Source organism: Simochromis diagramma, unplaced genomic scaffold (genome assembly GCF_900408965.1).
Source record: "Simochromis diagramma unplaced genomic scaffold, fSimDia1.1 OVJJ01000630.1, whole genome shotgun sequence".
In the NCBI taxonomy this organism is placed as follows: domain Eukaryota; kingdom Metazoa; phylum Chordata; class Actinopteri; order Cichliformes; family Cichlidae; genus Simochromis; species Simochromis diagramma.
In genome coordinates this window covers 130,246-156,217 of record NW_024386927.1, presented here as the reverse complement: position 1 = coordinate 156,217, position 25,972 = coordinate 130,246, and the positions used below count along the sequence as shown (strand labels likewise).

The 25,972-nt window shown below is 48.2% G+C and overlaps 1 protein-coding gene and 3 non-coding genes across 8 annotated transcripts; 3 read left to right on the top strand and 1 right to left on the bottom strand.

Annotated features, from left to right (window-relative positions):
• Positions 1–47: 47 nt before the first annotated feature.
• On the bottom strand, positions 48–121 carry trnan-guu. Its single transcript has one exon. It is a non-coding gene; the product is annotated as a tRNA-Asn (tRNA).
• Positions 122–328: 207 nt separating this feature from the next.
• Positions 329–401, top strand: trnak-cuu. Its single transcript has one exon. It is a non-coding gene; the product is annotated as a tRNA-Lys (tRNA).
• Positions 402–750: 349 nt separating this feature from the next.
• Positions 751–822, top strand: trnag-ucc. The gene has a single exon. It is a non-coding gene; the product is annotated as a tRNA-Gly (tRNA).
• Positions 823–1,333: 511 nt separating this feature from the next.
• On the top strand, positions 1,334–24,615 carry LOC120736674 (GATOR complex protein DEPDC5-like). Of its 5 annotated transcripts, none has more exons than XM_040036933.1 (44): positions 1,334–1,560; positions 1,769–1,837; positions 1,917–2,004; positions 2,097–2,143; positions 2,544–2,629; positions 2,702–2,785; positions 2,867–2,916; positions 3,061–3,130; positions 3,582–3,660; positions 3,733–3,794; positions 3,902–3,971; positions 4,206–4,278; positions 4,345–4,448; positions 4,539–4,613; positions 5,419–5,553; positions 5,633–5,694; positions 5,931–6,004; positions 6,435–6,504; positions 6,590–6,626; positions 6,701–6,821; positions 6,929–7,149; positions 7,215–7,415; positions 7,977–8,112; positions 8,202–8,293; positions 9,036–9,092; positions 9,823–10,006; positions 10,844–11,004; positions 11,166–11,189; positions 11,463–11,583; positions 12,172–12,339; positions 12,447–12,669; positions 12,765–12,901; positions 13,040–13,130; positions 13,324–13,386; positions 14,637–14,734; positions 14,964–15,044; positions 16,241–16,373; positions 20,615–20,714; positions 20,792–20,986; positions 22,412–22,581; positions 23,079–23,250; positions 23,327–23,387; positions 24,062–24,144; positions 24,216–24,615. In XM_040036933.1, exons 2-44 carry the CDS (start codon positions 1,780–1,782, stop codon positions 24,512–24,514), a joined length of 4,716 nt encoding a protein of 1,571 aa, XP_039892867.1. In that variant the 5' UTR covers positions 1,334–1,560; positions 1,769–1,779; the 3' UTR covers positions 24,515–24,615. The 5 variants fall into 5 exon arrangements, 3 of the variants coding, with proteins under 3 accessions (XP_039892867.1, XP_039892866.1, XP_039892868.1); XM_040036932.1 differs by having other exon boundaries at positions 20,792–21,046; XM_040036934.1 differs by lacking the exon at positions 11,166–11,189 and having other exon boundaries at positions 9,850–10,006; positions 12,768–12,901; positions 20,792–21,046.
• Positions 24,616–25,972: the final 1,357 nt, after the last annotated feature.

Genomic DNA, 25,972 nt, shown 5'->3' with positions numbered 1-25,972 from the left:
ACACCAATGATCAATTATTATTATCATAAATAATCAACAAAAATTGCCGTCCCTGGGTGGGCTCGAACCACCAACCTTTCGGTTAACAGCCGAACGCGCTAACCGATTGCGCCACAGAGACACACGAGCAGTAAAGCCCTTCAAGGAGAATAAACGCGTAAATTTTGACGAAAAAAGTCTTGTCTTTTCCTTAGTCTACTAACTTTTCCGTTTACAATGATCAACACTTAAAGTATTGTTGGGCATACACACAGCAATAAGCAATAACAGCAGCTCTGTACCCTAACACTGTACGTAAAGTCAAAGTATTTTTACTTCGTTTTCAGTTGCCCGGCTAGCTCAGTCGGTAGAGCATGAGACTCTTAATCTCAGGGTCGTGGGTTCGAGCCCCACGTTGGGCGCATGTCTTTTGTGTTTTGTTTTTCCATACAGCAAAAAAAGGCCATAGATATTTAGCCATTTAAACAAACAAAAAACAGAAACCACTGCTTCCGGAACCTTTCGCGTGTTATAACGTCATTCTGTACAGTTGTGTACAGTGTATTATTCTTATTGTATTCTAATTTTTGCTATATAACTTTTGCACTGTCCACTTCCTGTTGTGACAAAACAAATTCCCCACGTGTGGGACAAATAAAGGTTAGCTTATCTTATCTTATCTTATAACCACTACACTACGGAGACACTGGTGTCGATGTCAAGTTGAATGACCGAACACCAGTTTACCAGACCGTTTTGTAGTCTATACATGCGTTGGTGGTATAGTGGTTAGCATAGCTGCCTTCCAAGCAGTTGACCCGGGTTCGATTCCCGGCCAACGCAAAGTTTTCGTGAACGATTTCCTCCTACCAGCAGACAATCTACTGTTTTACATGTAAAGAAAAGATCACCCAGAATATGTCTCTTTAGCTCTGACCTTTTCCCGTTCTTCCTACAAAGATCTTATCAAATTAGTTTCTTTTTTTCTGAAATGTTTAAAAAAACAACACAACGCTGTTTTAATGAGTTTAGGGCTAAAATGGGTATGTGTATGGTGTGACCTGGCTTAATCTATGCTCAATAATTCAGGCCAATAAATCCCCAGAAAGTCAATTCTATTCACCTGTACACGGTTTTACACACACACACACACACACACACACACACACACGTGTTGTTAAACTGTGTTGCACTGGCCGGAAATCCAACACTCGGATTATTGTGCCAAAAAAAGCGAAGCCGGAAATGAGCGGAGTTAGTCTCTTGTTTTTCTAACACGCTCTCTGAACTGCCACGAACCAATCGCATCGCTCGTTTCCATGATATGGAGGAAGCGTACAGAGTGTAGGTAATAGTCAGTCACACGACTGCTATATATGTCTGCCTGGAAGCAGTAGTTAAACCTGATCTGAGTTGTTTGGATGCCTTTTCATTGTAGGTAGTTATAACCGCCTTGGTGCTGCTGTCAGGTCGATGCTGTAAGCTGTTACAGCCACTTGTCGTTTGCTAGGCTACAATGCTATCACCATCCGTGGACAATCTGAGCTGCTGGCAGTGAATTGTTGGAGAAATAGAGTTCAGGTACTGTTTTATTCGTGCCCACGTGTTTATGTCTTCCTTTAGTGTTAAGTAGTAGTTAAGACCGTTATTGCGTAAGTCCTGCTTGGCAGCTGCTTGTTGGTCCTCACGGGAAAATGCCGTGGCAGGGTCGATACCTTCATATGAGCCAGAATTCAGCTCTCTCATTGGTTTGAGATGTCACTGATGGTCTCGTGGTTTTGTTTCCCAGCCGGTTAAACCATGAAGACCAGTAAGTCCTATAAGCTTGTGCTGCACAAGAAAGGTTTCGGTGGAAGCGGTGAGTAGAGACTCTTCTCCGTGTTTGCTTCTCTGCAAAGATTTGATTGCTTTTGCAAATGAACTTATCCTCCGAATAGACGATGAGTTGGTTGTCAACCCAAAAGTTTTCCCTCAAGTCACTTTGGGGAACATAATTGAGATTGCACATCCCACCGATGAATACAGGTGAGATTATGTGAGATTGCTGTATTTTTATAGGGTTAAGCGTCTGCCAATGAAACTATAATGTGGCCTTGTCCCTTGTGAAATATTCCCAGCCCCCTCCTGCTGCAGGTGAAGAGCCTCAAAGAGGACCTACAGAAAGGTAATCTGAGGTAGCAGCGTGTTTGTGGTGTTTAAACGTGTCATTTATTCTTTATAAGATAAAACCTGATGGCTTATTCCTGCAATAGACAATACGATTGACTTTTTAATGTAGTCATTTCCCTTTAAGACAGCTTTTCTCTGTTTCTGGGCTGATCAAGGTCTGATCCCTGCTCACTCACACGTGTAGAGGCAGGATCTGAATGCTTGGATCAGTCTGAAGCCTGAGCTGTTACCAGGGTTTTTGTGCTGTGTTTAAAAACAGCACTGTAAATGAAAATGTACTTGCAGGGCTCCTTTGGCCCTGATGTCAGCTTTCATGCTTGCTGGCGCTGTGTGTTTATGTACATGGGTAATATGATAGCTCTGCCTTACAGCTGATGGACATGTTGTCGTTACAGAGACGATCAGTGTGGACCAGACTGTAGCACAGGCCTTCAAGCTGCGTGCATACCAGGATGTCATCGTTAACATCGTCGACCCTAAGGTACGTTGGCTCCGAGCGCTCCTCGGCCCCTCGACCGTCGCTGGGACACAGTGTCTGTTTTTTGTCTGTCAGGATGTAACGCTGGACCTGGTGGAGCTGACGTTCAAGGACCAGTACATCGGCAGAGGAGACATGTGGAGACTGAAGAAAAGCCTGGTGGGCCATGTGAGCGTCAGGTCCATTTGAATGCTGCGTGCGCGGTGGTATTTACGTTTGCTGTGCTCTGGTTCCTTCCAGGTGAGCACATGTGCTTACGTGACCCAGAAGGTTGAGTTCGCAGGAATCAGGTACATAAATGAAATGACTTCACAGCGCTGTTTGTAAGGGTTAACCAGAAGGATGAGGCATTTTAGTGCTAGTGACATTTACGCTTTGTTCACGATGGCGAATGAAGTGAGTTTTTCATACTAAAGATGTGTTTGAATCTTCAGAGCTCAGGCCAGTGAACTCTGGGTGAAAGGAGAGAAGGTGACCTGTGGCTACATCAGTGAAGACACCAGGGTAAGTGGAAGAAGATGCTGATGCAGCCATCTGTCGTTACCCGCAGCCAAGGAAACGCTGGCCCTGTTTTTATCCATCCCACAGTGTCCGCATGTTGCAAAGACGTTAACATGTCATTGTAATAACCAAGAGTATCAATAAAGTTCCGACTGAAAGGTTTGACCTCCTCCGGTCCTGCATCACTACTTTACTGACTAAAGAGCTAAAAGAAAGTGAATCAGTGTTTTTGTAGCCTGTGGTAGGATGTAGGTTACTTCACATGTATCCTGGTGCTGAACAGGACAGCTCACACCTGAACTCAGACTTGCATGAAGAAGCAACAGCTGTTGTGTCGGTAACTTGATTTGCTCTTTTCCACTGGATATAAAATCTCCTCTGGTGTGGAGGAAAACGCCACAAACGTGTTCTCCACCTGCTTCCTGCTGTCAGACACTATGCTGCTGTGACACAGGTGGTGTTCAGATCTACGTCTGCCATGGTTTACATCTTTATCCAGATGAGCTGTGAGATGTGGGACTTTGACATCTACGGTAAGATGATTTGATGTTTCTGTTTTTAAGGCGAGCTTTTCATGCCGTGTCTAATCCAGCCGTTTCTCTTAGGCGACCTCTACTTTGAAAAGGCTGTCAATGGTTTTCTGTCTGACCTTTTCACTAAGTGGAAGGTTTGTGCTTCTCTTCCTTCGCCCTGTTTGTATCAGCACCCTGCTGTTTCCTCTCAGTCACCATATGAATGATTCTCACGCTCCTCGCATGTTTAATCCCAAACCAGGAGAAGAACTGCAGCCACGAGGTGACGGTGGTACTGTTCTCACGCACGTTCTACAACGCCAAAACATTAGGTCAGTGTGAGCTGAGACACATGTTTGGTCAGCCTTGTTGCACTGCTGGTTTGCAAACAGGAGGTTTCTCTTTTTCCCCAACTGTGAGTAAAGTAACTGCTCACGCAGGCGGGTGTGGAGGGGACCCTCGTTCTCTTGTTGTTTGGTTTTGTGTGTAAGCGTGACAAGAACATTTAGCTTTAACGTGTGATGTGTGTTTGCTGGTAAATAAACGCGATATCTTATCTTGTTCAGAGGAATTTCCAGAGATTCTTAGAGGCTCCATCAGAGAAGACCACGAGGGACGCTTCTATGAAGACTTCTACAGGTAAGCATCCCAACACCTGTGGATACCAGCGACAGAGCGGCCTGTGAACCTGATTCTACTCGTCAGGGTCGTAGCTCAGAACGAGAGACGGGATGAGTGGACGTCGATGTTGGTCACTATCAAGAAGCTCTTCATCCAGTATCCAGTGCTGGTGCGACTGAAAGAAGCAGGTAGTGATCCGTGTCCTTCGCCGACTCGTAGATCTTTGCATTCGTTCCCGTCCACAGTCTGACCCGTGTGCTCGCTCACATTCGTCACAGATGCTTTTCCTGTCGGTTACAACGCCACCGCTGCCCAAGGCAACTACCTGGAAGCCATTAACCTGTCGTTCAATGGTAGGTGCTGCTGCAGCTTCCCTTAAATGTCTTACACATTTTGTTGTCGTTTAAAGGCCCTGTGCAGGATTCTGGTGAAACTAGTGAGTCCTCACACAGAGACAGTCAGTGTGGATTATTATTAAGTCACAGCGTCCACCACAAACTGGTCTGCAGCCACCTTGGAACCAGCAGCGGGGCCATCTGCTGTGATTGGTTGGTGAGAGAAGGAAGACAGGATAAAGACATGCTGTGGAAGAGAGACAGAGGTTAATAACAGATATGATTCAATGCAGAGAGGTCTGTTAACACATAGTGAGTGAAGAAGAAACTCCCAGTGCATCATGGGAATCCCCGGCAGCCTACGTCTATTGCAGCATAACTAAGGGAGGATTCAGGGTCACCTGGTCCAGCCCTAACTATATGCTTTGGCAAAAAGGAAAGTTTGAAGCCTAATCTTGAAAGTAGAGATAGTGTCTGTCTCCTGAATCCAAACTGGAAGCTGGTTCCACAGAAGAGGGGCCTGAAAACTGAAGGCTCTGCCTCCCATTCTACTTTTAAATACTCTGGGAACAACAAGTAGGCCTGCAGAGCGAGAGCGAAGTGCTCTAATAGGGTGATATGGTACTACAAGGTCATTAAGATAAGATGGGGCCTGATTATTTAAGACCTTGTATGTGAGGAGCAGGATTTTGAATTCTGGATTTAACAGGAAGCCAAAACAGGAGAAATCTGCTCTCTCTTTCTAGTCCCTGTCAGGACTCTTGCTGCAGCATTTTCTTTACTATTAACAACCAAACACAGTCAGTCTCCACTGTTCCCTCAGTGTTCGACAAGCACTACATCAACCGGAACTTCGACCGCACAGGCCAGATGTCAGTGGTCATCACGCCTGGGGTGGGCGTGTTCGAAGTCGACCGTCTGCTCATGATTCTCACCAAACAGCGAATGATTGACAACGGTGAGTGAACGTGCAAACACAGCATGCTCGCCAACGAGTAAGCAGACACCGTGTTACAGTTACAGTTGTGTCCTTCCAGGGATCGGTGTGGACCTGGTGTGCATGGGGGAGCAGCCACTGCATGCAGTGCCTCTATTCAAGGTGAGTGTGTGTGTGTGAGAGTGTGTGAGAGTGTGTGAGAGTGTGTGAGAGTGTGTGTGTGTGTGTGTGTGTGAGTGTGTGTGAGTGTGTGTGTGTGAGTGTGTGTGTGTGTGTGTGAGTGTGTGTGTGTGAGTGTGTGTGTGTGAGTGTGTGAGTGTGTGAGTGTGTGTGTGTGTGAGTGTGTGTGTGTGTGTGAGAGAGTGTGTGTCCCTGATGCTCTGTCCCTCCCGCTGCAGCTACACAACAGGACACCACCCGGAGACTGTGGTGTGGGTGACGACTACAACCTTCCTCACTGGATCAACCACAGGCAAGCCCTCATGACTGGTGCCAGTGATGCTTTTACTGGAGCCAGTAAGACGAGGTTCAGCCTCAGCGTGTTAGAGCGACTCGTTAGTGAACAAAGAGAGAAGTATATTTTTCATAATCACCAACAACTGTTTGCATGAAGCTGCCGTCACCTGATGACTTTCATCTCACGTCTCTGGTGAAACGGCTCCAGACTGAGTAACACTGTGGCTGCTCCCACGGCCACAGTGACAGGCTGAGAGGAGCGTACCCTCGGCCTGACCGCGGCCTCGTCCACACCGAGCAGGAGCTGGGCGTGCTTGTGTCCTGATGTGCAGCATAACTGTAGCTCGTTAGGAGCCTCTGTGTAAACTGCTACGGCTGAATTGAAATGACGATCAATGGCGAGGTGGAGCCGAGTGATTGATTCCCGTTTTGCTCCTCGTCCACAGCTTCTACACTTCCAGCAGCCAGAACTCGTGTGGTTCCTTCACCCCTCGGATTAAACTCGCTGGCCATAAGGTACGTCGGCATAATGTTACTCACAGCATTGTTGGTGGCCTGAAAACTTGTTTCGTGGTTAAAAATCTCATTAACATATTTCTAGCTTCAAGCAGAGAAGTTCAAGAGCAGCAAAGAGCACAGTAAGTGCTGAGCATCGATCTCTCTGCTGTCCTCTGGTTTGTGAAGCAGGATGCTGACTTTGTCATTTTTCCAGCTCTCTGTGTGCCAAAGGACTGTGATAACGCGCTGCCCATACAGGTGGACTACGACGCCTACGATGCTCAGGTGTTCCGACTTCCAGGTCCTTCACGAATTCAGAGGAGCACAAACTTCAGGTAGCTGACTGCTTTGGTGCTTTTGGAGGTAACGGGTATTTAGCACAGAACAGCACAGTCAGTGACCCCTCAGCTTTGTTATGCAGTAGCGGCTGCTTATCTTTCAGAATGGCTCGAGACAAAGAGAGTGGGAGGAAGAGCTGGGGCTCGGTGGACGTCAGCACGGGCATAGGTGCGTCCCCTCCGGTTCGCTCAGGAGGTCCCGACGAACAACGAAGCCTGGCCTCTGATGACAGCCTGGGTCCCGTGTCCAACATGCTGCTGATACCCCGGATGCCTACTGCTCAGTATGAAGTCAGCAGTTCTTTGGGATACACCAGCACCAGAGGTAAAGTCCTCCCACCTGCAGGGGTCGCTGTTGCATTCCTTTTCTAATCTCATTGTGTCGCTCAGACCTTTTAGAGAAGATGATGGAGTCTCAGCGGGACTCCAGCGCCCCGGGGAGGTTCACAGTGGGAAGTGCCGAGTCCACGCTGCACATCCGGCCGGGAGGTTACGCTCCTCAGAGAGCGCTCATCAATCCCTTCACCCCATCCAGGATGCCCATGAAGCTCACGTCCAACCGCCGCCGCTGGATGCACACGTTTCCTGTCGGTGAGGTTTTACACAGTCTAGGAAACACGCTTTGGTTCACAAAGTGTGGAATGAATTCATCCCGGCGCACTGCCAACATTCATTTATGAAGTTTAGTAGTGGTGCCACACATGAGGGGCCGAGGCGATGAAGGCTGGAGCTCTCTGACGTGGTGTCAACACCGGTTCTGATGCAAAGTTTAAACAGGAGGAAAACATCTCCCTCGGACCGTCCAGCTAGTGCTTCGTTTAGCATGTGCTACAAAGAGCTGGAAATCCCATTTATTTATCGATATTTAATGTTCCAGTAAAGTTTGAGAAGTTCCCAAACATACACGTGGAAGAGGTCCAGGTGCAAAGACGCCTGGCCCGCCTCTGACACACCAGCTAGTCTCTGTAGAAAGTTAAAAGTATTAAATGGAAAAGCCGGCAGTGTGTCGGCGCTGGCTGCATCCACACACCGAGGGTTTGCCCGCCCAGGTGTCAGCCATGTTTCTTATCCCGCGTAACCTTCGTAGATGATCTAAATGGCAAAGGGCCAACGACTGATGCAGTGAGACTCAGACACACGAGTGTTCAACAGGTCCTTCTGGGGAGGCCATCCAGATCCATCATCAGACCAGGCAGAACATGGCGGAGCTGCAGGACAGCCAGCAGAGAGACCCCGCCCACACCTCTGCGGAGCTGCTGGAGCTCGCCTATCACGAGGCCACCGGAAGGTTAGTCACACTCAGCGGGCAAACATTTGTTCCATAAACAAAGCCCGGCACGCCGAGTGATCGCTGCTTTTTCTGCCTCTTCATTTAAGGCGAAGCACCTCGCGCCACACAGGAGACAACGGCCTCTATCCCGCTGCAGGAGGGGAGGAGTTCACTGGAAGCCCGGGGAGCAACAACAGCGGTGATACAGCTGCTGAAGCCTGAGCGCTTATCAGTGCTCGTTACGCGTCACCCGAGCTAGCTGCGTTTATCCAGACCGAGCAGAAAGGATCTGTGGCAGTGAGCCGGAGGGTTTGGTTTGGAAGATGTTCTGAGACTAAAACCACGTTGTAGAGTTTCTCACACCATCCGTTTATGAAAAGCCGTCAGCGCTGCTGGGGTTTGTCCAGCTAAGAGCCCGCTGAGCGTAACCTTCATCACAGATTCATTCTGACCGTTTGGTTTCAGAGCGTCCTCAGCCCAACGCGTAACAGTGGGACGGTTTGTCACATGGCGTCGGCGTGTTGGGATCAAAGGTGTATGTGAGGTTTAGTCACGTGTCACAGTGAAGCAGGGGTGTCAAACTCAAATACACAGTGGGCCAGAATTCAAAATGACATGCCAAAACACCAACAGAGCATTCTGGGAGTTGTAGTATTAGCAGTACATGCACTGTATGATACTGGCAGGCCAGCTCTAATAGTAATTTTGTATGGCTTTGTGGGCCAAATTTGGCCCGCGGGCCAGAGTTTGACACCTATGCAGTGAAGACAGAAGCGTTAGCGCCTCGCAGCCTGCTGACAGCATGTCCTCCATGTTTGTAGTTTACGTTTGAATCTCACGTGGTTGATTTTTTCCAGAGTTCATTTCAGTGACTGTGTGAAGCCTGATGCTGTGTGTGTGTTTGCACATGCAGGATAACACTGCTGTGTCTTTGTCCACAGGAACTTTCACCAACCGCAGCTCATTTCAAGACTTCTCTGCCACTGGTGCCGATCCCAGTAAGTTCCAGTTGACTTTATAGAAATGAAATGGGACCAGTTGATGAGTATCACAAATTGTTTGAAAACTGCAGGTAGACTCTGGGATCATAAATATTTGAAACCACCAAACTGCCACTAAAGCCCGAGTTCCCTGCGAGGGCTTTGGCGGCGAGTCTCTCCGGGGTCGGCAGATATAAACGACGTCACAGGTCACGTGGCGCCGGGTCACCCTCTCCCCGTCCTGCTGTTTTCTAGCTTTCTCTCAACACTTTCTGATGACGCAGCTGAAATTAATTCGCCGTCCTGTCGTCTTCAAACGCCGCGACCTCCTTGCTCTCTGCAGTGTGCTGTTGTTGCATGGCGGTGCAGAGCTTCTGAACCCACTGTTCACCTCTGTGTGTTTGCATGAAGGAGAACTTCACGCCTTTGCTAAGAACGTTTTTCACTTTCTTGTGAGTGACGCCATCACAGCCTGACCGTCACATGACCACAATCTGCATGTGTGATCGCTGCTGCGCACCGTCAGGCCCTCGGGAGCATCAGGCCACTAAGTAACACATCTCTTGTTTTTTCTTCCCCTCTTTTCCACTCTGTGTCGTTTGCACCTCCTCCCTGTCTTCACCCACCACGCTCCCTGATCCTCGCCCCCACATTTGTACCACTCCACTCTGGGTACCTGCATTTGTCTGTGCTGCGGGGATTTGTTGTTTTGCTGTGTGTGTGTGCGTGTGTGTGTGCGCGTGTGAAGGCCTGCTGCTATCTGCACCCCCCACAGTGCCCAGCTTCTGCTGCACAGTGGGAGTGGACTGGAAGTCCCTGACCACGCCGGCGTGCCTCCCGCTTACCACGGACTACTTCCCTGACCGGCAGACGCTGCAGAACGACTACACCGAGGGCTGCTACGATCTGCTGCCGCACAGCGACCTGGACAGGTAGGCTCCGCCCCGTCTGTAGGCGGGGTTTGAGGGTTTCAGGTTATGACCCGAACGAGTCAGAATCAGCTTCACTGGTTTACAGCTTGTACTCGAGGACACTTTGGGTCATTAACAGGGTGGTAGATAATGAGCAAACGCTCTGTGGAGAGTGCAGCGGGGCGATTTGTCTGGGCCTGCTGCTCTCACGCTCCTAACAGCCTTTTTCCCGTCCGTGTTTGCAAGAACAAAGAGCAGGGAGTCTCGATGTTACCTGCTCAGCCAGCTGTGGGGGTGGCTGTAGCTCAGGAGGTAGAGCAGGTCACCTACTGATCGGGAGGTTGGTGTTTCCACCCCTGCCTCCTCCAGTCTGCATGTGGGCAGGATACTAACCCCAAGCTGCTCTCCGATGCATCCATCGGAGCGTGGATGTTGTTTGACTCAGCTTGGAGTCAGTGTTTGGGAGACTGGCTGTGAGTGATTCATGTGGCGTGTGTAGAGCGCTCGGAGTACTCGGGGAGAGGAGAAAAGCTGTCTAAGAATCAGTCCTTTTACCACTGATACGAGTGTCCAGTCCACACAGGCGTGGGTCTAAACCACAGTTGGTATAAAATAATAACTGAGTGACCCGAGTTTTTCTTCCTCGCCTCGGTCAGTGCGCCCCAGGGCGGCTGTGACTACATGTAGCTGCCATCACCAGTGGGTGGATGTGTGTGTGAAGCGCTTTGGGGTCCATAGGGACTGAGTGAAGCGCTGTACCATTTACCATTTTTCTGGTTAAAGAGAAACTTCGAGGTTTCCTGTCTACAATCATATTTCTGAAACAAGATGCGCCCTCCATCTTTGTTCTCCTGTCAGGCGTGAAGATGACGTTCCCGTGATGGGTGCATCTCAGGTGTTTGAGGAGTTCATCTGTCAGAGGCTGATGCAGGGCTACCAGATCATCGTCCAGCCCAATAACAGAAAACAGCAGCCCGCTGTGGCCACGCCCCTCGGCAGCAGTCCGCTGTACTCCAGAGGTGAAAGAACTCTTTGTAATCTATTACATCGTCATCATCATTAGTCTGAGCAAACACAGAGGAAGCAGAAACAAATAAAGCAGCTGTACTTTGTAGTATTCTTCAGAGTATCTGTTTGTGTTTACAGCTGAAAACTGAATTTAAAAGTTTTGTTTTTTCAGTTTTTAGAAGAAGGCCGGCTCGAGGTATGTGACAGTGCGAGCTCTGTTTTCAATCACTGGATGGTGGGTGCACGTATGATGTTGGATGCTGTTCTTTCCAGTTGCACATTGAGTGCAGAGCCGGTCTGTAGATGAAGACGAAACAACGCGTCTTCTCTTTGGGCTGCAGCTGCTTATCTGTCAACGCTTCAGTCATAATAACCGTAGAACAGACGTCCGTGTGCCAGCTGTGGCGTCTTAAAGAGAAACACCAGATGTTTGTCACTACGTGTGACCCGATTCTTCTCGTGTCTTCAGGTCTGGTGTCTCTGCGTCGGACAGAGGAGGAGGAGAGCGTTTACTGGCTCAGCATGGGCCGCACCTTCCACAAAGTCTGCCTCAAAGACAAGATCATAACGGTTACTCGCTACCTGCCAAAGTGAGTGCACCCGGCCCAAATACACCAACACGAGAACCAGCAGGCGTGTCCTGTCAGAGCAGGGCTCTTAGTCCTGCGCAGGCCTGCCGGTGCTAACCTGCCCCCCTCTGAGGACCCGTGCCTGGATCCACACTGACGTGTAGAAACAGACGGAGGCAGCAGCAGCTTTTGTTAATAAGTAATGAGATAAAAACAATAATTATTTGGCTAAAATCCAACTTTACTTTTGTGTAGATTGATAGCTTAAAGCAGTATTTGGAATTACTAAGTAGAAAAGTAATCCATTACTAGCAAAAGTAATGGATTAAGTGGTTGAAATGAACTGAATGTAACTGTTGGCTGAAGCTGGTAATTACATGTTGTGTACGATGGAGGTGATGGAGCCGTCTGAAGCAGAGCACGCGTGGTGACAGACTGAACTGGTTTAACTGGTCGCTGCGACTCCAGGACACTCTGTCTGACGTGAGCAGTTGTGAATGAACGAGCCGAAGAATCGTTGGCTGATGTGACGCGTGGAGACATGCGTGAACTGTTTCTCATGTTAGCGCGAACGCCACGCTGGGACCGACAGCAGCTCGTGTGTTTCAGGTACCCGTACGAGTCGGCTCAGATCCAGTACAGCTACAGCCTGTGTCCTCCGCACTCTGATGCTCAGTTTGTTTGCTGCTGGGTCGAGTTTGGACACGAGAGACTGGAGGAGTACAAGTGGAACTACCTGGACCAGTACATCTGCTCTGGTGGCTCTGAGGACTTCAGGTAGCGGTGCTGTCGGGACGTTACTGTCCTTTTTACCGTAGCATTTGAATAACTTCCCACATTGTGTATGTATATGCACACGCCAGTCACTTCCTCTGCCTCCCCAGTTTGATTGACTCGCTCAAGTTCTGGAGAACTCGCTTCCTCCTGCTGCCGGCCGGAGGGGCTCGTCGGGTGGCGGATGGGGAGGGACACTGGGACGTTTACGGAGAGGGAGCGGGTGCTGGAGCGGGTAACAGCGGGGACTGGGTCCTGTTGGACGGCTTCATTCGTTTCCTGGAGGGTCTCAACCGTATTCGGCGGCGGCACCGCTCTGACAGGATCATCAGGGTGAGATTTTGATTGCAAGCACATCAAAGTGGTTACAAACCACTGATCTCCAGTGTTGTTGGCACTGACGCATCGTTTTCTTATCTGATATGCAGCAGAAGAGTGCGCCCCTCAAAGGGCTCCAGGTGACCAGCCCGCTCTCTCCGTACCCCGCTGAGCCCGTGGCGCCACCACAGGGCAAGAAAGGCACGTCAGCCTTATCAGCCCTGCTGGAGATGGAGCAGAACCAGAAGTGAGTGTCCCCTGGACCTGTGGCTGTCTGAACCTTGTATTACGTTCATGGTTCTTCACAGAACTTTAGGACTATATAATTATTCTGTGGTTTGATGTGGAGTGTGTCAGTCTTTAGAAATGTTGTGCTTCGTGTCAGGACACTGGAGGAGACGGCGAAGCCCTCAGCAGCCGTCAGTGACCCTGCAAGTGTGACCGCAGCTCCCACATACGTAGACAGCCCCCGCAAGGTGAGGATGTGTGCGCCCGGCAGAACACGTCCTTTTGCTTCACACTGAGCTTCTGCAGACACGTGTGCGTTTATGGTGCTTTGGTGTGCAGCTCTTGCTTTCTCTCCTTCCATGTGCTTCCTGCCGTAATCTGTTTGGTTCCTGTTGCTTTGGGTGTTTGATCCTGGCTTGTGTTCTTCCTGTATGCTGACAGGACGCGGCCTTTATTTTGGATTTTATACGTAGCCCTCGTTCCTCCTCCATCTGTCACTCTCAGGTTAGTATCGGGGTTGCTGGGTGTGCATGTGTGTGTCGTTTGCTGTGTCGCTGTCTGTGGCTGCCTGAGCATGCTTTGCAGCAGTGCTCGTAGTGATGTTTGCTGAGGCCTCCTCGCACTGGGGTCACGTTTGTTTGCATGTTTTATGGCTGCTTATTGCATTGAATCTAGTGTCAGATTAGTAATAATCCAGTGCAGTTTCTGCTGGTTTCTGTCACAGCCGGTTCTGCATCACTAACATCTTCAGTTTCTCAGCCCGTCCTGTTTCCTCACATGTGGTGCCTGTACATGCAGATGTTTGATGGTGTGCACATGTCTGTTGTACCTGACCACATCTGTTCATGTATTGTCCTTACGCTGGTGCTTTCCATTAATGATGTACAAACTATAGAGCAGGGGTGTCAAACTCGTGGCCCGGGGGCCACTTGGGGTCCATATATTGACATGTAGAAATTAGGGCTGTTAACGTGTTAACACGTGTTAATCCATCGTCACGGTTACGCAATTCAAACTGTCAACACAATGAACCCGTCTGCAGCGCAGAACGACCCAAAATCCCTGAAATGTGTCTGTCAGAGCATCTCAGGCAGTTTGTATGAAGTGCGTCCACTCCGCTGCAGGGTTCATTGTGTTGACAGTTTGAATTGCGTAACCGTGACGACGGATTAACACGTGCTAACACGTTAACGTTGACAGCCCAGTAGAAATCTCCGTTTCTACAGTTTGAAGCGACTTTTTTGTTTGATGTTTTTAACGTTCCAATAAACACCATGAGCCGAGAGCACAAACATGCTGAGCCATTGGCTGTTAGAAAAAAGGTTTGTGTTGTTTTCCAATATTTGACAGTTAAAAAAACAAAACTACATTTTAGCCGAGCTTGTATCAAAGTTCAACTCTTGTTTTCCAGCTGAGGAAAGCAGAAAACTGTCATTTAGGCCACAGCTTGGGATGAGGCAACTAAAACATTATGTTATCTGCAGCGTTACCTCCAAGCACAGCTCCTGTGAGCTGCTGTCTCAGTACCTGAACACAAAGGTAGCTTTCCATCAGCCATGAAGCACACTGGGAATGACATCCTGTCTCATCCCGCTGTGGGAACAGATGACTTTGTGTTAAACGGCTCATTGCTGTGCAGATCCACACGCGTCCTTTGTGTCGGTGTGGCTGACACCGTCGGCATGTGCAGATACCACCAGAGTGACAAACAGTGTGTAATGTGGGAAACCTTTGTGACGTGTGCGACTGTGTAGCTGGCGGCTGAGACGAGCGAGGCTGCAGACAGAGGAGTTCAGCCCGGAGCAGCAGCGCAGCCTACAGGAGAAGCTGCAGCCTGCAGCACCGACGTCAGGTGACCTGCTCTTTTATGTACTCGGATACTTTAGAAACATTAAGCTCATCCAAGTTTTCATGAGGTGACTTTAAAAGTCAACACTTGTCAGAAAAACCGTTTGTAGAATGTTTGTGGTTAAACTGAGACCGTTGCTTTTAGCGCCTCGTGTAGAGGAAACGCCCACGTTATTTTGTATCGTGACTTCAGTGCACGGAGCTGCTAATTCCACTCACTGATGTGTTCACAGTGGGCAGTCTGCAGCAGGAGTCCTCTCTCTGTCCTCTTCCTCCACACTCATGGAGATCCTGGAAGCGATCAAACATCCCACGTAAGATTCCTTTTTAATGTCTCCTGCTTGTTTGGGACCAATGAGTCGGTACGATAACGGAGGAAAATCTATGAAACATTAGCACGTGTATCTCCCCGTGGGCCACTGCCAGCAGGAATGGCCAAAACTAACGTGCTCAGATAAAAACATACTTCAGGGTTCGTGTGGTCGCTGGATATCTGCAGGTGAGATAAGAACATTTCTAACAATCTGAACTTCCAAATGAAAAGTGCCAGTTTGTTTCAGTCGGTATGTTACAGTCTAGGGCGGGGCCATATCATACCGTTCACGGTAATACCGCTGTAATGTTGGGCAACGATAAGAAAATGATTGCGATAGAATATGGGTAAAACGCGCATGCGCAGTGCCTTTGCTTTCATACGCACATGGCGGCGACGCAGAATGAGAAGAGCGAAAGCGGATCGTTGAATGAAACATGAACCAGAACTGGTTTGTAAAAATGCTGCAGCTTCACTGGTGTGGAACTGGTTTAGCTTTCGTCCATCAGATACACAACAAAGCACTATTTTTGGTAGAGCATGCTAGCGGGCCGTCGTTATTACCGTGTTGTTTGGAAAATACGGCGCACTTAAAATCAATCCTTTGATTTTTCTGAAAGTCGACAGAGCCCCTTATAATCCCGTGTGCCTCATGTATGAACTCTGGTCGTGTTTACTGACCTGGAAACGATTTTATGTGCACGGCGCTCGAAAATCTGTCAAATGTTTCAGTACGACTTTGCTAAGCTACAAAGTTGCACCGCTTGATGGATTGTTGGAGCATTACGGCTATCGTAGGCGGAGCCTCGCGGAGTGATACGTGCTGTGCTTCAACATAATATTACCGTACTGTGTGTGTTTAACCTCTTTAAGTTTTGTGGATATTATACATGGTTATGCTGAGGATGTGTCGGCCAGTTTCCACTGGAAATGCCTTTTGGTTAAACTGTCAGCGAGGAATTTGCACTGTTACATTTTTATATAACTTTAATGCACATAAATAACAGCTGCTTGTTTAAGTGGAAATACATTGATGGTTTTTTCTGGGGGGGGGGCACTAATAAAGTTGAGGAGTTGACACGTGTCAATTATATGGTTATCGCAAATTTTCAAATGTATATGGTGATGAGTATTTTTGGTCATATCGCCCTGCTCTATTACTCTCTGCAGTGATTTGTCTGTGTGGTTGCATTACAGGACGGGCGTACAGCTTCTCCCAGAGCAGAAGGGCCTGCCGCTCAACTGCTTTATCAGCGCAGAAGTGGTTCATTGGCTGGTCACTAACGTGGAGGGTGTGGCCACACAGGGGATGGCGGTGGATATCATGCAGGTAGGACTTCCTCGTGCCAACTTTGATTCAATGTGACGAGATGGAGGATGTTTGTTGCTGCTGATTAGAGTGCGAGTCATAACTGCAGTGTAGGCCACGCCGTTAGTTTGCAGCCTGCATGTGGCTCCAATAGTCAGATACGATGTAGCAAAGCTGTTTGTTAATGGAGGATCTGCGCCGCACCAGGAAGGACGGCCCCGCCGTGTTAGCTCAGCCAGGCTGTGAAGACGAGCACGCCAGATCTAAGCTGCTGCTTGAACCCTTGTGTTGTCCTCGAGTCATTTTTGACCCGAAAAGAAATCTTTTTCATCAAAAATGTGTTTTTTATTCATCAAATGGTCTGAAGATAACAGGAGTTATTCAGTACTATGCTATACATGATTGGAATAAGTTTTAAGTAATTTGATTTATTTATGGGGTTGTTATTGGATTTACTAACACCTGCTGTCCTCAGGGGTCAAAAACGACCCCAAAGTGTTGCAAATGTGTTGCAAATGGCCACATTGTCACACCAAACTGCTTTCACACATCTTTGATCACTGATGTGTAACAAGAACAACAACAAGATCGTGGCTCAAGAGTTGGGACTAGTAAAGCGCTATACAAATACAGGCCACTTACCAACAACACAATTTGTTTACACAGCGCCAAATCACAACAACAGTCGCCTCGAGGTGCTTCATGTTGTAAGGTCGACCCTACAGTGATACATACACAGAAAGTATGAAAAAGTAAAACAATTACCATGTTGTGGAAAATGATGAGCAGCAGAACAAAGCACATACTGTCCTCTAGTATAATGAGGAAGAATCAATGATCAGGAAGATCCAGAGTTAGAAGATAAAGAAAATGTTGCCAATATTTAGAGCACATGCTACCCTTTCTCTGAAGAAGCCCCCACATCACCCACCCACAGGAGTGGAAGAAGGCTATGAAGTGAAATAGAAGATGTGTCAGAGGACTACACATCTTCCACTTCAGTTATGATGAAGGTCAAGCAAGAGATGATGAGATGAGATGGCCTTTATTTGTCAGTTGCAGGTCTTTTGCCCACAACCGAGATGACAGACCTTGCCGACCGTACAATACATACAATACAAACATCACATTGGGGAGACAGGTCAGGCGAGGAAAAAAACATCGAAATGTGTAACACAGAAGGATAACACAGGAATGCACAGATATCAACACACCACAGCACAATAAACACAGACAGCAACATGGGAAAGAGTTCCAGTGTGCACATCTGATCTGGGACCGCTGCAATCTTCGACTGCGCCTCCAGCTGACCCGATGTCCACATCATGGGGGAGGTAAGCGTTGGAGGTGGCGTTGGATCCGGGGTAGGGAGGGTGATGCGTCAGTGAGTGCTTATCAGTATCAGTATATGTAAGTGTGTGCGTGTCCATAGTTCAGCTGAGACAGTGTCCTCCTCCCTGCCAGGCTAAGTAAACAGTCTAACAGCCAACCCAGGTGGCCTTGCATGGAGTGGGGGGAACAGACTCAACACAGTCGTTATCAGGGTGTTGTTGTTCAGCTCCAGCCTTGAGGCCACAGCTGGTGCCGAAGGGATATCCGCATGAAGTGATGGAGGTTTTTACTTTAGTGCGAACAGCTCATATGAATTTCAAAGCAGTTCTACAGTCCAACACTGGTCTCTCAATCTCCCGTTGGAGAGCCGTGAGCTTCGCCATACTTGCGTTCTGTGATGTTGTCATTTCTTGTGCTCAAGGAGCCGATTCTGAGAACTCACGGCAGTGTGCCTCCCCGAGATGTCATCCAATTTGCGCCCAGAGATGTTATTCCGAGCGAGCCCTTCCGAGATGTATCCAGTCTGCACTCAGAGATCTTATTCTGAGTATTCACAGCAGCCGTAGCCTCTCCAAGATCTTATCCGTGCTGCACTCAATGAGCCCATTTTGAGAAACTCACGCCTCTTCCCATCGTTTGAATCCCAGCGGGCAGCCTTGTGGGGGTTTGAACAGCCGGTTCCGCTTTCTTAATTCTTCGATAAGTCAGGGCCAAGCCAGCTCCGATCAGCCAGAACCCTGTTACCATGGTTCCGAATAGGTAGATATCTTCAGCACTCAGGCTCACCCGAGCCCAGACTTCTCGTTGAGAAAGGGGTGTCAATTGTATTCAGGGACCAGTTGATCCAATCCATAATTCCTCTTTTAGGTTTTAGTGAACAGACTGTGAGAGAGTGTTCCAGGGAAAGTAATACAAAAAACACAGAGACTAGACAAGGACACAAGAGGCTAAGCAGGGAAGCTAAGGGAGAGGAGAAAAGTGCGACCGCCAGGTCCCATACTCCTTCAGTGGCTTTTCTGCTCGAGTACTGAAAGCATTATACACCATGTATTCTGCTTGTATTCTGCTTTTTAACGTTCACATGCCAATAGATGCATCAGAGACCAAGTTGGGGTTCAGTAACTTGTCCAAGGACACCTTGGTAAGAACTCCAGACTAGAGCACACAGAGATTGAACCAACAACCATCCAATTAGCAGATGACCTGCTCTACAGCCAACTCGATGACAAACAAGGAGGGACAACGAGAGACTTCTGGTTTTCTGTTAACAATGGCTTTCTTCTTGCCACTCTTCCATAAAGGCCAACTTTGTGCAGTGCACGACTAATAGTTGTCCTATGGACAGATTCCCCCACCTGAGCTGTAGATCTCTGCAGCTCGTCCAGAGTCACCATGGGCCTCTTGGCTGCATTTCTGATCAGCGCTCTCCTTGTTGGGCCTGTGAGTTTAGGTGGACGGCCTTGTCTTGGTAGGTTTACAGTTGTGCCGTACTCCTTCCATTTCTGAATGATGGCTTGAACAGTGCTCCGTGGGATGTTCAAGGCTTGGGAAATCTTTTTGTAGCCTAAGCCTGCTTTAAATTTCTCAATAACTTTATCCCTGACCTGTCTGCTGTGTTCTTTGGACTTCATGGTGTTGTTGCTCCCAATATTCTCTCAGACAACCTCTGAGGCTGTCACAGAGCAGCTGTATTTGTACTGACATTAGATTACACACAGGTGCCCTCTATTTAGTCATTAGCACTCATCAGGCAACGTCTATGTGCAACTGACTGCACTCAGACCAAAGGGGGCTGAATAATTACACACACCCCACTTTGCAGTTATTTATTTGTAACAAATGTTTGGAATCATGTCTGATTTTCGTTCCACTTCTCACGTGTGCACCACTTTGTGTTGGTCTTTCACCTGGAAGTCCAATAAAACTGATTCATGTTTGTGGCTGTAATGTGACAAAATGTGGGAAAGTTCAAGGGGGCCGAATACTTTTGCTGTGTGTGGGTGTGTTGATTCTTACCGCCGTGCATCCAGTAGAGTCGCTACGGCCAGTTTATGACATCCTGAGTCTGGCAGGGAAGTTTTCATGCTGACACAAGATTAATCATAGAATCCCAAAAGTGATCTCATTTCATGATGAAGACACAATAGAAGATCATCAGGTAATGAGTTGGAATAAAGTTGAATAAAACCTTGAAACAGAGATGGATGATATTTTATACTTGTTGCTTTATAAACAGTCAAAGCAAACGGGGTCATTTTTGAGCCCAGAGGACAACAGATGTGATTAGAAGTAGTTTAAAAACAGCTTTCTAAATGAACTTTGACATAAACCCGTCTGTGATCATCTGTCAAAGCAGCCGACTCTGGCTGTGAAACAATAATCACAATAACTGATGATTTAATTTATTTTTTACCCAAAAACAAAGAAACATTTGGTATAAATGAGGTTTTATCAGACTTCAATTTGAAATGCAATAAAAATAGTGTCAAAATGTTTGAATTAAGTTTTAATTAAAAGTGGGGAAAAATCCACCTCATATTAATTAAGCATCAATCAAACCAGATGAGGACAAGTTTGACCCCTGAGGGCCACAGCTGTGATTATGTGCTGCCATTTAACATTTATAAATGCTTCAAAGAAACCTTTCTCACTGGAGTTCAACACACAGATCTGTGGTTCATCAGACAGTCAAAATAATCTGAATATTTTATTGTCTCGTTTTATTTTCGCTCAAAAACAGACGATACTTTATGTAAACAAGGTCTGTGGCCCTAAAATGCAAAGTGAAAGGTCAGTTTTGTGGTGAGGGTGACACCTGAGGGCCACAGGTGTGTGGAATCTGGAGGACATCATGAGGGCTCGGCTTGCAGCCACTCTCCTCTGTCCATGTCATCTATGACTGTAGTAACCATAAACTGACTTTTCTGTAGAAAATGTTGGATGAAGGTTTGGTGACGCACGCCTCGGGGGAAGCCATGCGCACCTTTGTCTACGGCTTCTACTTCTACAGGATAGTGGGAGAGAAGGACGGTGAGTGAACAGGCACGCGGACAAACATCCTTTTAACTCGGCGAATACATTTTAAACGTGTGGTTATTCTCATACAGCCGTTTCCCCTGTAGGCGCCACCCCCCCGCTCTCCACCGCTGCAGGCGGGGGCTGGTCCACTGCAGCACTAGAGGATTTTTCCCTGTTCCAAAGAAAGTGGTTCGAGGTGGCCTTCGTGCTGGAGGAGCGGCGTCCCTGCGACCTCCCGGCCTTCCTCCTGCCCTGGCTGCCCAGCCGGCCAGCTTCCTACGCAAGTAGGCACAGCTCCTTCAGCCGCAGCTTTGGAGGACGCAGCCAGGCCGCTGCACTGCTAGGTACACCCAGCCCGACCCACACCGTCTAATGCAGTCTGATGCAGATCGTACTGCAGCCTGCCTCAGGGGGCCGGCTGAGCCCAGCGTGTCACCAAAGGTGAACAGGCTGCATTTGTTTGGGGATGTTGGTCCAGTGCTGCACAAGCCAAAGGGGAAATCCTGAGTGCCTGTAGCCTCTGATAGTTATTTAGGATTGGATTATGGCTGTAGCATCACGGCCAACATCTGCTCAACTCTGCACCCTCCAGCTGTTGGCCTTGGATGCATCAACACTCGTGGTTTTCAGTTTGCACACATTTCCTTTGTTCCTTCAGTTTTTGTAGCAGCAGTCCTCACACACACACAACTGTAGCACAGCAGTGAATCGATGTGCGACTGTAGTCAGTGGCCCTGATGCACCGTGTGCTTCTGCTTCTTCTTTGCATGTATTTGCAGTTTTCGTAGATTAACAGACGATGCTGTACTGCACCCCAAACTGAAAACCACGAGCCTACATGTAAAACCCACAGACGTAACATCCAAACCTCATTTACCATCATTCGTGTTTGTCCCTGACATCGTCCTCCCCCTGCGCCGTCACTGACACAGATGCAGGGCTCAGCTGGCCTCACGGGGGCCTGCAGATCTGCACGGGACAGCTGGCGTTGTGTTCTCCAGTGCATGCACACTACCTGTAGTTCTAATAGTATCCATGTGATCAAATAGCCCCCTCAGTGCATGCTGTGTGGTTAGTGCATAAGCAGCAGTAGTTGCACTGGTGGTGTGGAGTCTCGGTGCACGCTGTGGTGTCAGTGGCTGTGGGTTACTAGTGCTGTGGTGTGCGTTGTCCTCACCTGTCCCTCTGCTGCCTGCACTCATGCTTGTTTCTTGCTTCCTGCAGCCATTAAATGCATCATTTGTTAAAACATTGCTGTTTTGCAGCTGGACTGGCTTAAACTTTGCATCCAGGAGCTGGAATAATGCGCCCGTACCTGGAAACATGAATGATGGTGTTAGCGCAGTGATAAAGCTGGTGCCAGTTTGCAGAGGTTCCTGTGTCTGTGCAGCCATGTGCACTAAACGGTCCACATCTGGAGCTTCAGTCTTACATATAAATATTCAGAATTAAGAAACAAAAATAATATATCAACACATTAGTTGGTAATAAGTGCTGGCTCACATGTCTACACCGGACTGTATATGAATACTTATTCAAAGCTAGTGTGTAATATAGAAAACAGTGTCAGTCAGTGTCGATCCAACCTTGGAGGGTCGTCCATGAAGCCGTCAGCAGCTGTGCTCTTCATCGTGCCTCAGCCTCTCCTTTTCTTTGCTGCTTTGTCTCCCGTCTTCCTGTTTTCCCACCCTTGTCCACGTGTCCTGTAGCTGCTACAGTTCCAGAGCAGAAGACGGTCACTCTAGACGTGGACGTCAACAACCGCAGTGACCGAACTGAGTGGTGCAGCTGTTATTACCACGGCAACTTCTCCCTCAACGCTGCCTTTGAGATCAAGCTGCACTGGATGGCCGTCACTGCTGCAGTGCTCTTTGAAATGGTAAGCACGTGTCCTGGTTCAAAGCAGCGCTGCAGTCAAAGCCAGCGTGTGCATCCCTCTAACGTCCAAACTGCAGCTCAGCTCTGTTTGATGCATGGCGTGCACAGAGTATACATGCAGTATGTACATGTGCTGTTGTAGCAGAATAGAAACATGAATGCTGTGAGAGCGCAGACACTGTCTGTGGGAGTGTCACTGTGTCATTATGTGATGAATGAACCACACCGAGGGGAGACAGGCCGAGTAGAGTGAATCGTTTGTGTGGCTGTGAACAGTGACGCTGTGGACCTCCGTCACAACAGCTGCAGGTCGTACGTTTGAGCTCCACAGAGAACAGCTACAAACACACCCGCTGCACTGGAGCACAGTGACGGTGTGACAGATTTACTGCTGTGCTTTGAGAGTGTGAAAAATAAGAGCCGTCAGGCAGCCATAATCTTTACATGAGCCCAGAGGAAGTGTCTGATTCACAGGTTTTAACGGTCACTGTCCATCAGGTCCAAGGCTGGCACAGGAAGGCGGCGTCCTGTGGTTTCCTGTTGGTGCCGGTGCTGGAAGTTCCCTTCGCTCTGACGTCCTGCCTGTACGGAGACCCGCTGAGAGCGCAGCTCTTCATTCCTCTGAACGTCCACTGCCTGCTGAAGAATGGCAGCGACAACCTTTTTGAAGGTTCCCGCCTCTCTGAACGAGTCTTTCGTGTGCGTCCATGTGGCTCAGTGACAGCATGTGTCCTGTCATCACACAGGGTTTGAACCGGAGACGTACTGGGACAGGATGCAGCTCTTTCAGGAGGCCGTCCTCTACAGGTTGTAGTCGCTGTCTGCACTGTGCTGTCAGTTACACATGGAGCGCTGCGTTAGCTGCTGCAGGGCTAAAAGTGTAAAGAAAGGAGGAAGTGTGCAGTTTCTGCCTCTTGAGGCCCTGCATTACTCTTTTGTTGCTTCTAGTTTTGACACGCAGGCTTCTGTGATCTGTTAGAAACACTCCACAGCGTTAGATTCATCTCTGCCTCATGAATGTTCTGCTCTTTGTTTCAGCCATTTCAATGTTTCTTTGATTTCCTGTTATTCTATCGACCTACGGCTTTATCGTGTTTGAATCTCACTTGTAAACCTTGGTTGACCCTGTTGCGCTAACTTGACGTTGGATACAAGCCGATTAGCTTTAGCTGCTAACTCTAAACATGGTTACTTATAACAGCCGTGAATCTAAACGGACAGACTCGAGTAAACACGAACACGTGATGGGGCAGGAGATGAAACGATCAGAAGCTGTGTGGAAGAAAGAGGCGAGGCGCTTGCTTCATGTTACTTTCCTGTGAGGTTTGTGCTCTGTGGCAGCGTGAAGCCAGCGCTCATCGTGTCGTTCTACGTTTACAACTCGGCCCCTTTCCTGAAATCAGACTTAGAGTTTAGGATTTTCAGCTTAAAGTTCTCCATCATGCTTCACGTTTGTGTGAACACTGTACTCTTTCTACCAGGTTTGGCTTCGTGCATGACAAGTTTTCTGCTTCCACCTTTAATTTCCCGTCTGAGAACAAGCCTCAGTACATCCACGTCACAGGTTAGTCCCGTCACAGCACAGAGACCCACTGTGTTTGTGGGAAGCTGACCAGTTTCACCGCCTCGTTTCAGGCACCGTGTTCCTGCAGCTGCCGTACGCTAAGAGGAAGTATTCGAGCGGGCAGCAGCGCCGCCGTAGAAACTCCACCACCTCCAACAGCCAGGGCCCGTTCGGAGGAGAGGAGAGGGTGGGCTACTACTGGGCCTACAACACCATGCTGACCAAAGCGTGGAGAACCGGAGTGCTGGGCGACGAGCGGCTGGCGGACCGGCTGCTCAGAGACTTCACCGACTTCTGCAGCAACAAAGACAACAGACTTCAGAGCTTCTGGGACGGCTGCCAGGAGAAGATGAACGCCAGCGCTCCCTGACAGCAGCGTTAAAGCCGAGCTGCGCATCGCGCTGCCTGCTGAGAGCTGCTGCTGGCAGCTCTGCAGCCTCACACAACAGCAATAAAACTACACAATTCAAAGCTTCGTGTTGTTTGTCGTTATCACAGATTTTACATGAACCTTTTTGTTTGTTTGTTTTTACATTTAATAGTTTGGTTTTTCCCATTTTCACACTTTCACCTCCGTCTTTCACATTTCGTCATGTGGACGTGATTCATTCCTTTATTTTGGGATCTCGTCCCATAGATGGAGGTGACAGCACCTCTGTCAGAGCTCTCATCTATAAAGAGCTCAGCAGCGGCTACATGTCGCCGATGGAGGGCGGTCAGCATCTGTGGTGAGCAGTGTTGGTCAAGTTACTTGGAAAAAGTAATCAGTAACTAATTACTGATTACTTCCCCAAAAAAGTAATCCCGTTACTTTACTGATTACTTATTTTCAAAAGTAATTAATTACTTAGTTACATAATTTACAACCTGAAGAGGTGATAAAGTGATAGATCTTTCAGCCCAATTCTACTTTTTCTGCATAATCCATCATACAAAATGTAATCAGATGGAAAAGTCTCTTTTTAAAACTTGTTTTATTAGTTTTAATCTTTTAACTTTATGCATCAAGCAAAAATGTAATTATCTGCAACATTCTCTGACTGGAAGAAATTAGTTTAACATTTAAACCTATTTTCTGCACATTCCAGCACATAATTTTTTTTGTGTGTTTACACTCAGTCTTTCAAATAGATGCAAGTAAAACACAGCAGAAAATAAATAAAGTCAAAGACTCAGCGGTCCTGTTGCTCTATTTTCACCTGTAAAGCCGGAGTGAGGTAGGCGGAGGTTTACCCTGGTGCAGGTGTGCCGCAGCGGTCAGTGGAAGAATCCGCGAGTTTCTCTGTGAGTTTCCCATTACGTCGTAGCTACTCGGTGCTTGCTCGGAAATTTAGGGGTTTTTTCGCTGTAAAAAGAAGTTTTCTTCCCACGCACAGCGGACGCTAATGTTTTTGTCACTTTTTATGGAATCAAACTCAAAGTAAGGTCAGTACTTCCACGCTTTAAACGCTGCACGCTCATACTCTCTCCCCACTCGATATATGATCCATTGTTGATCTGCACACAGCTGTTGTCACGAACGTCACACTCGCTTACGTCACTGTCATGAGACATTCTCGCAAGAAAAAATCACGGTTTTAGTAACGCAGTAACGCAGCGTTCCTACGGGAAAGTAACGGTAATCTAATTACCGTTTTTCCAATAGTAATCCCTTACTTTACTCGTTACTTGAAAAAAGTAATCAGATTACAGTAACGCGTTACTGCCCATCTCTGGTGGTGACACTGGAGATGGAGGAACCGCCAAGAAACACCAGAGCCGTTTGCTTGGGTGTTGATGGAGTACAGGAACTGCACCGTCTACAGAGAAAACGCAGGATGGGAGCTAC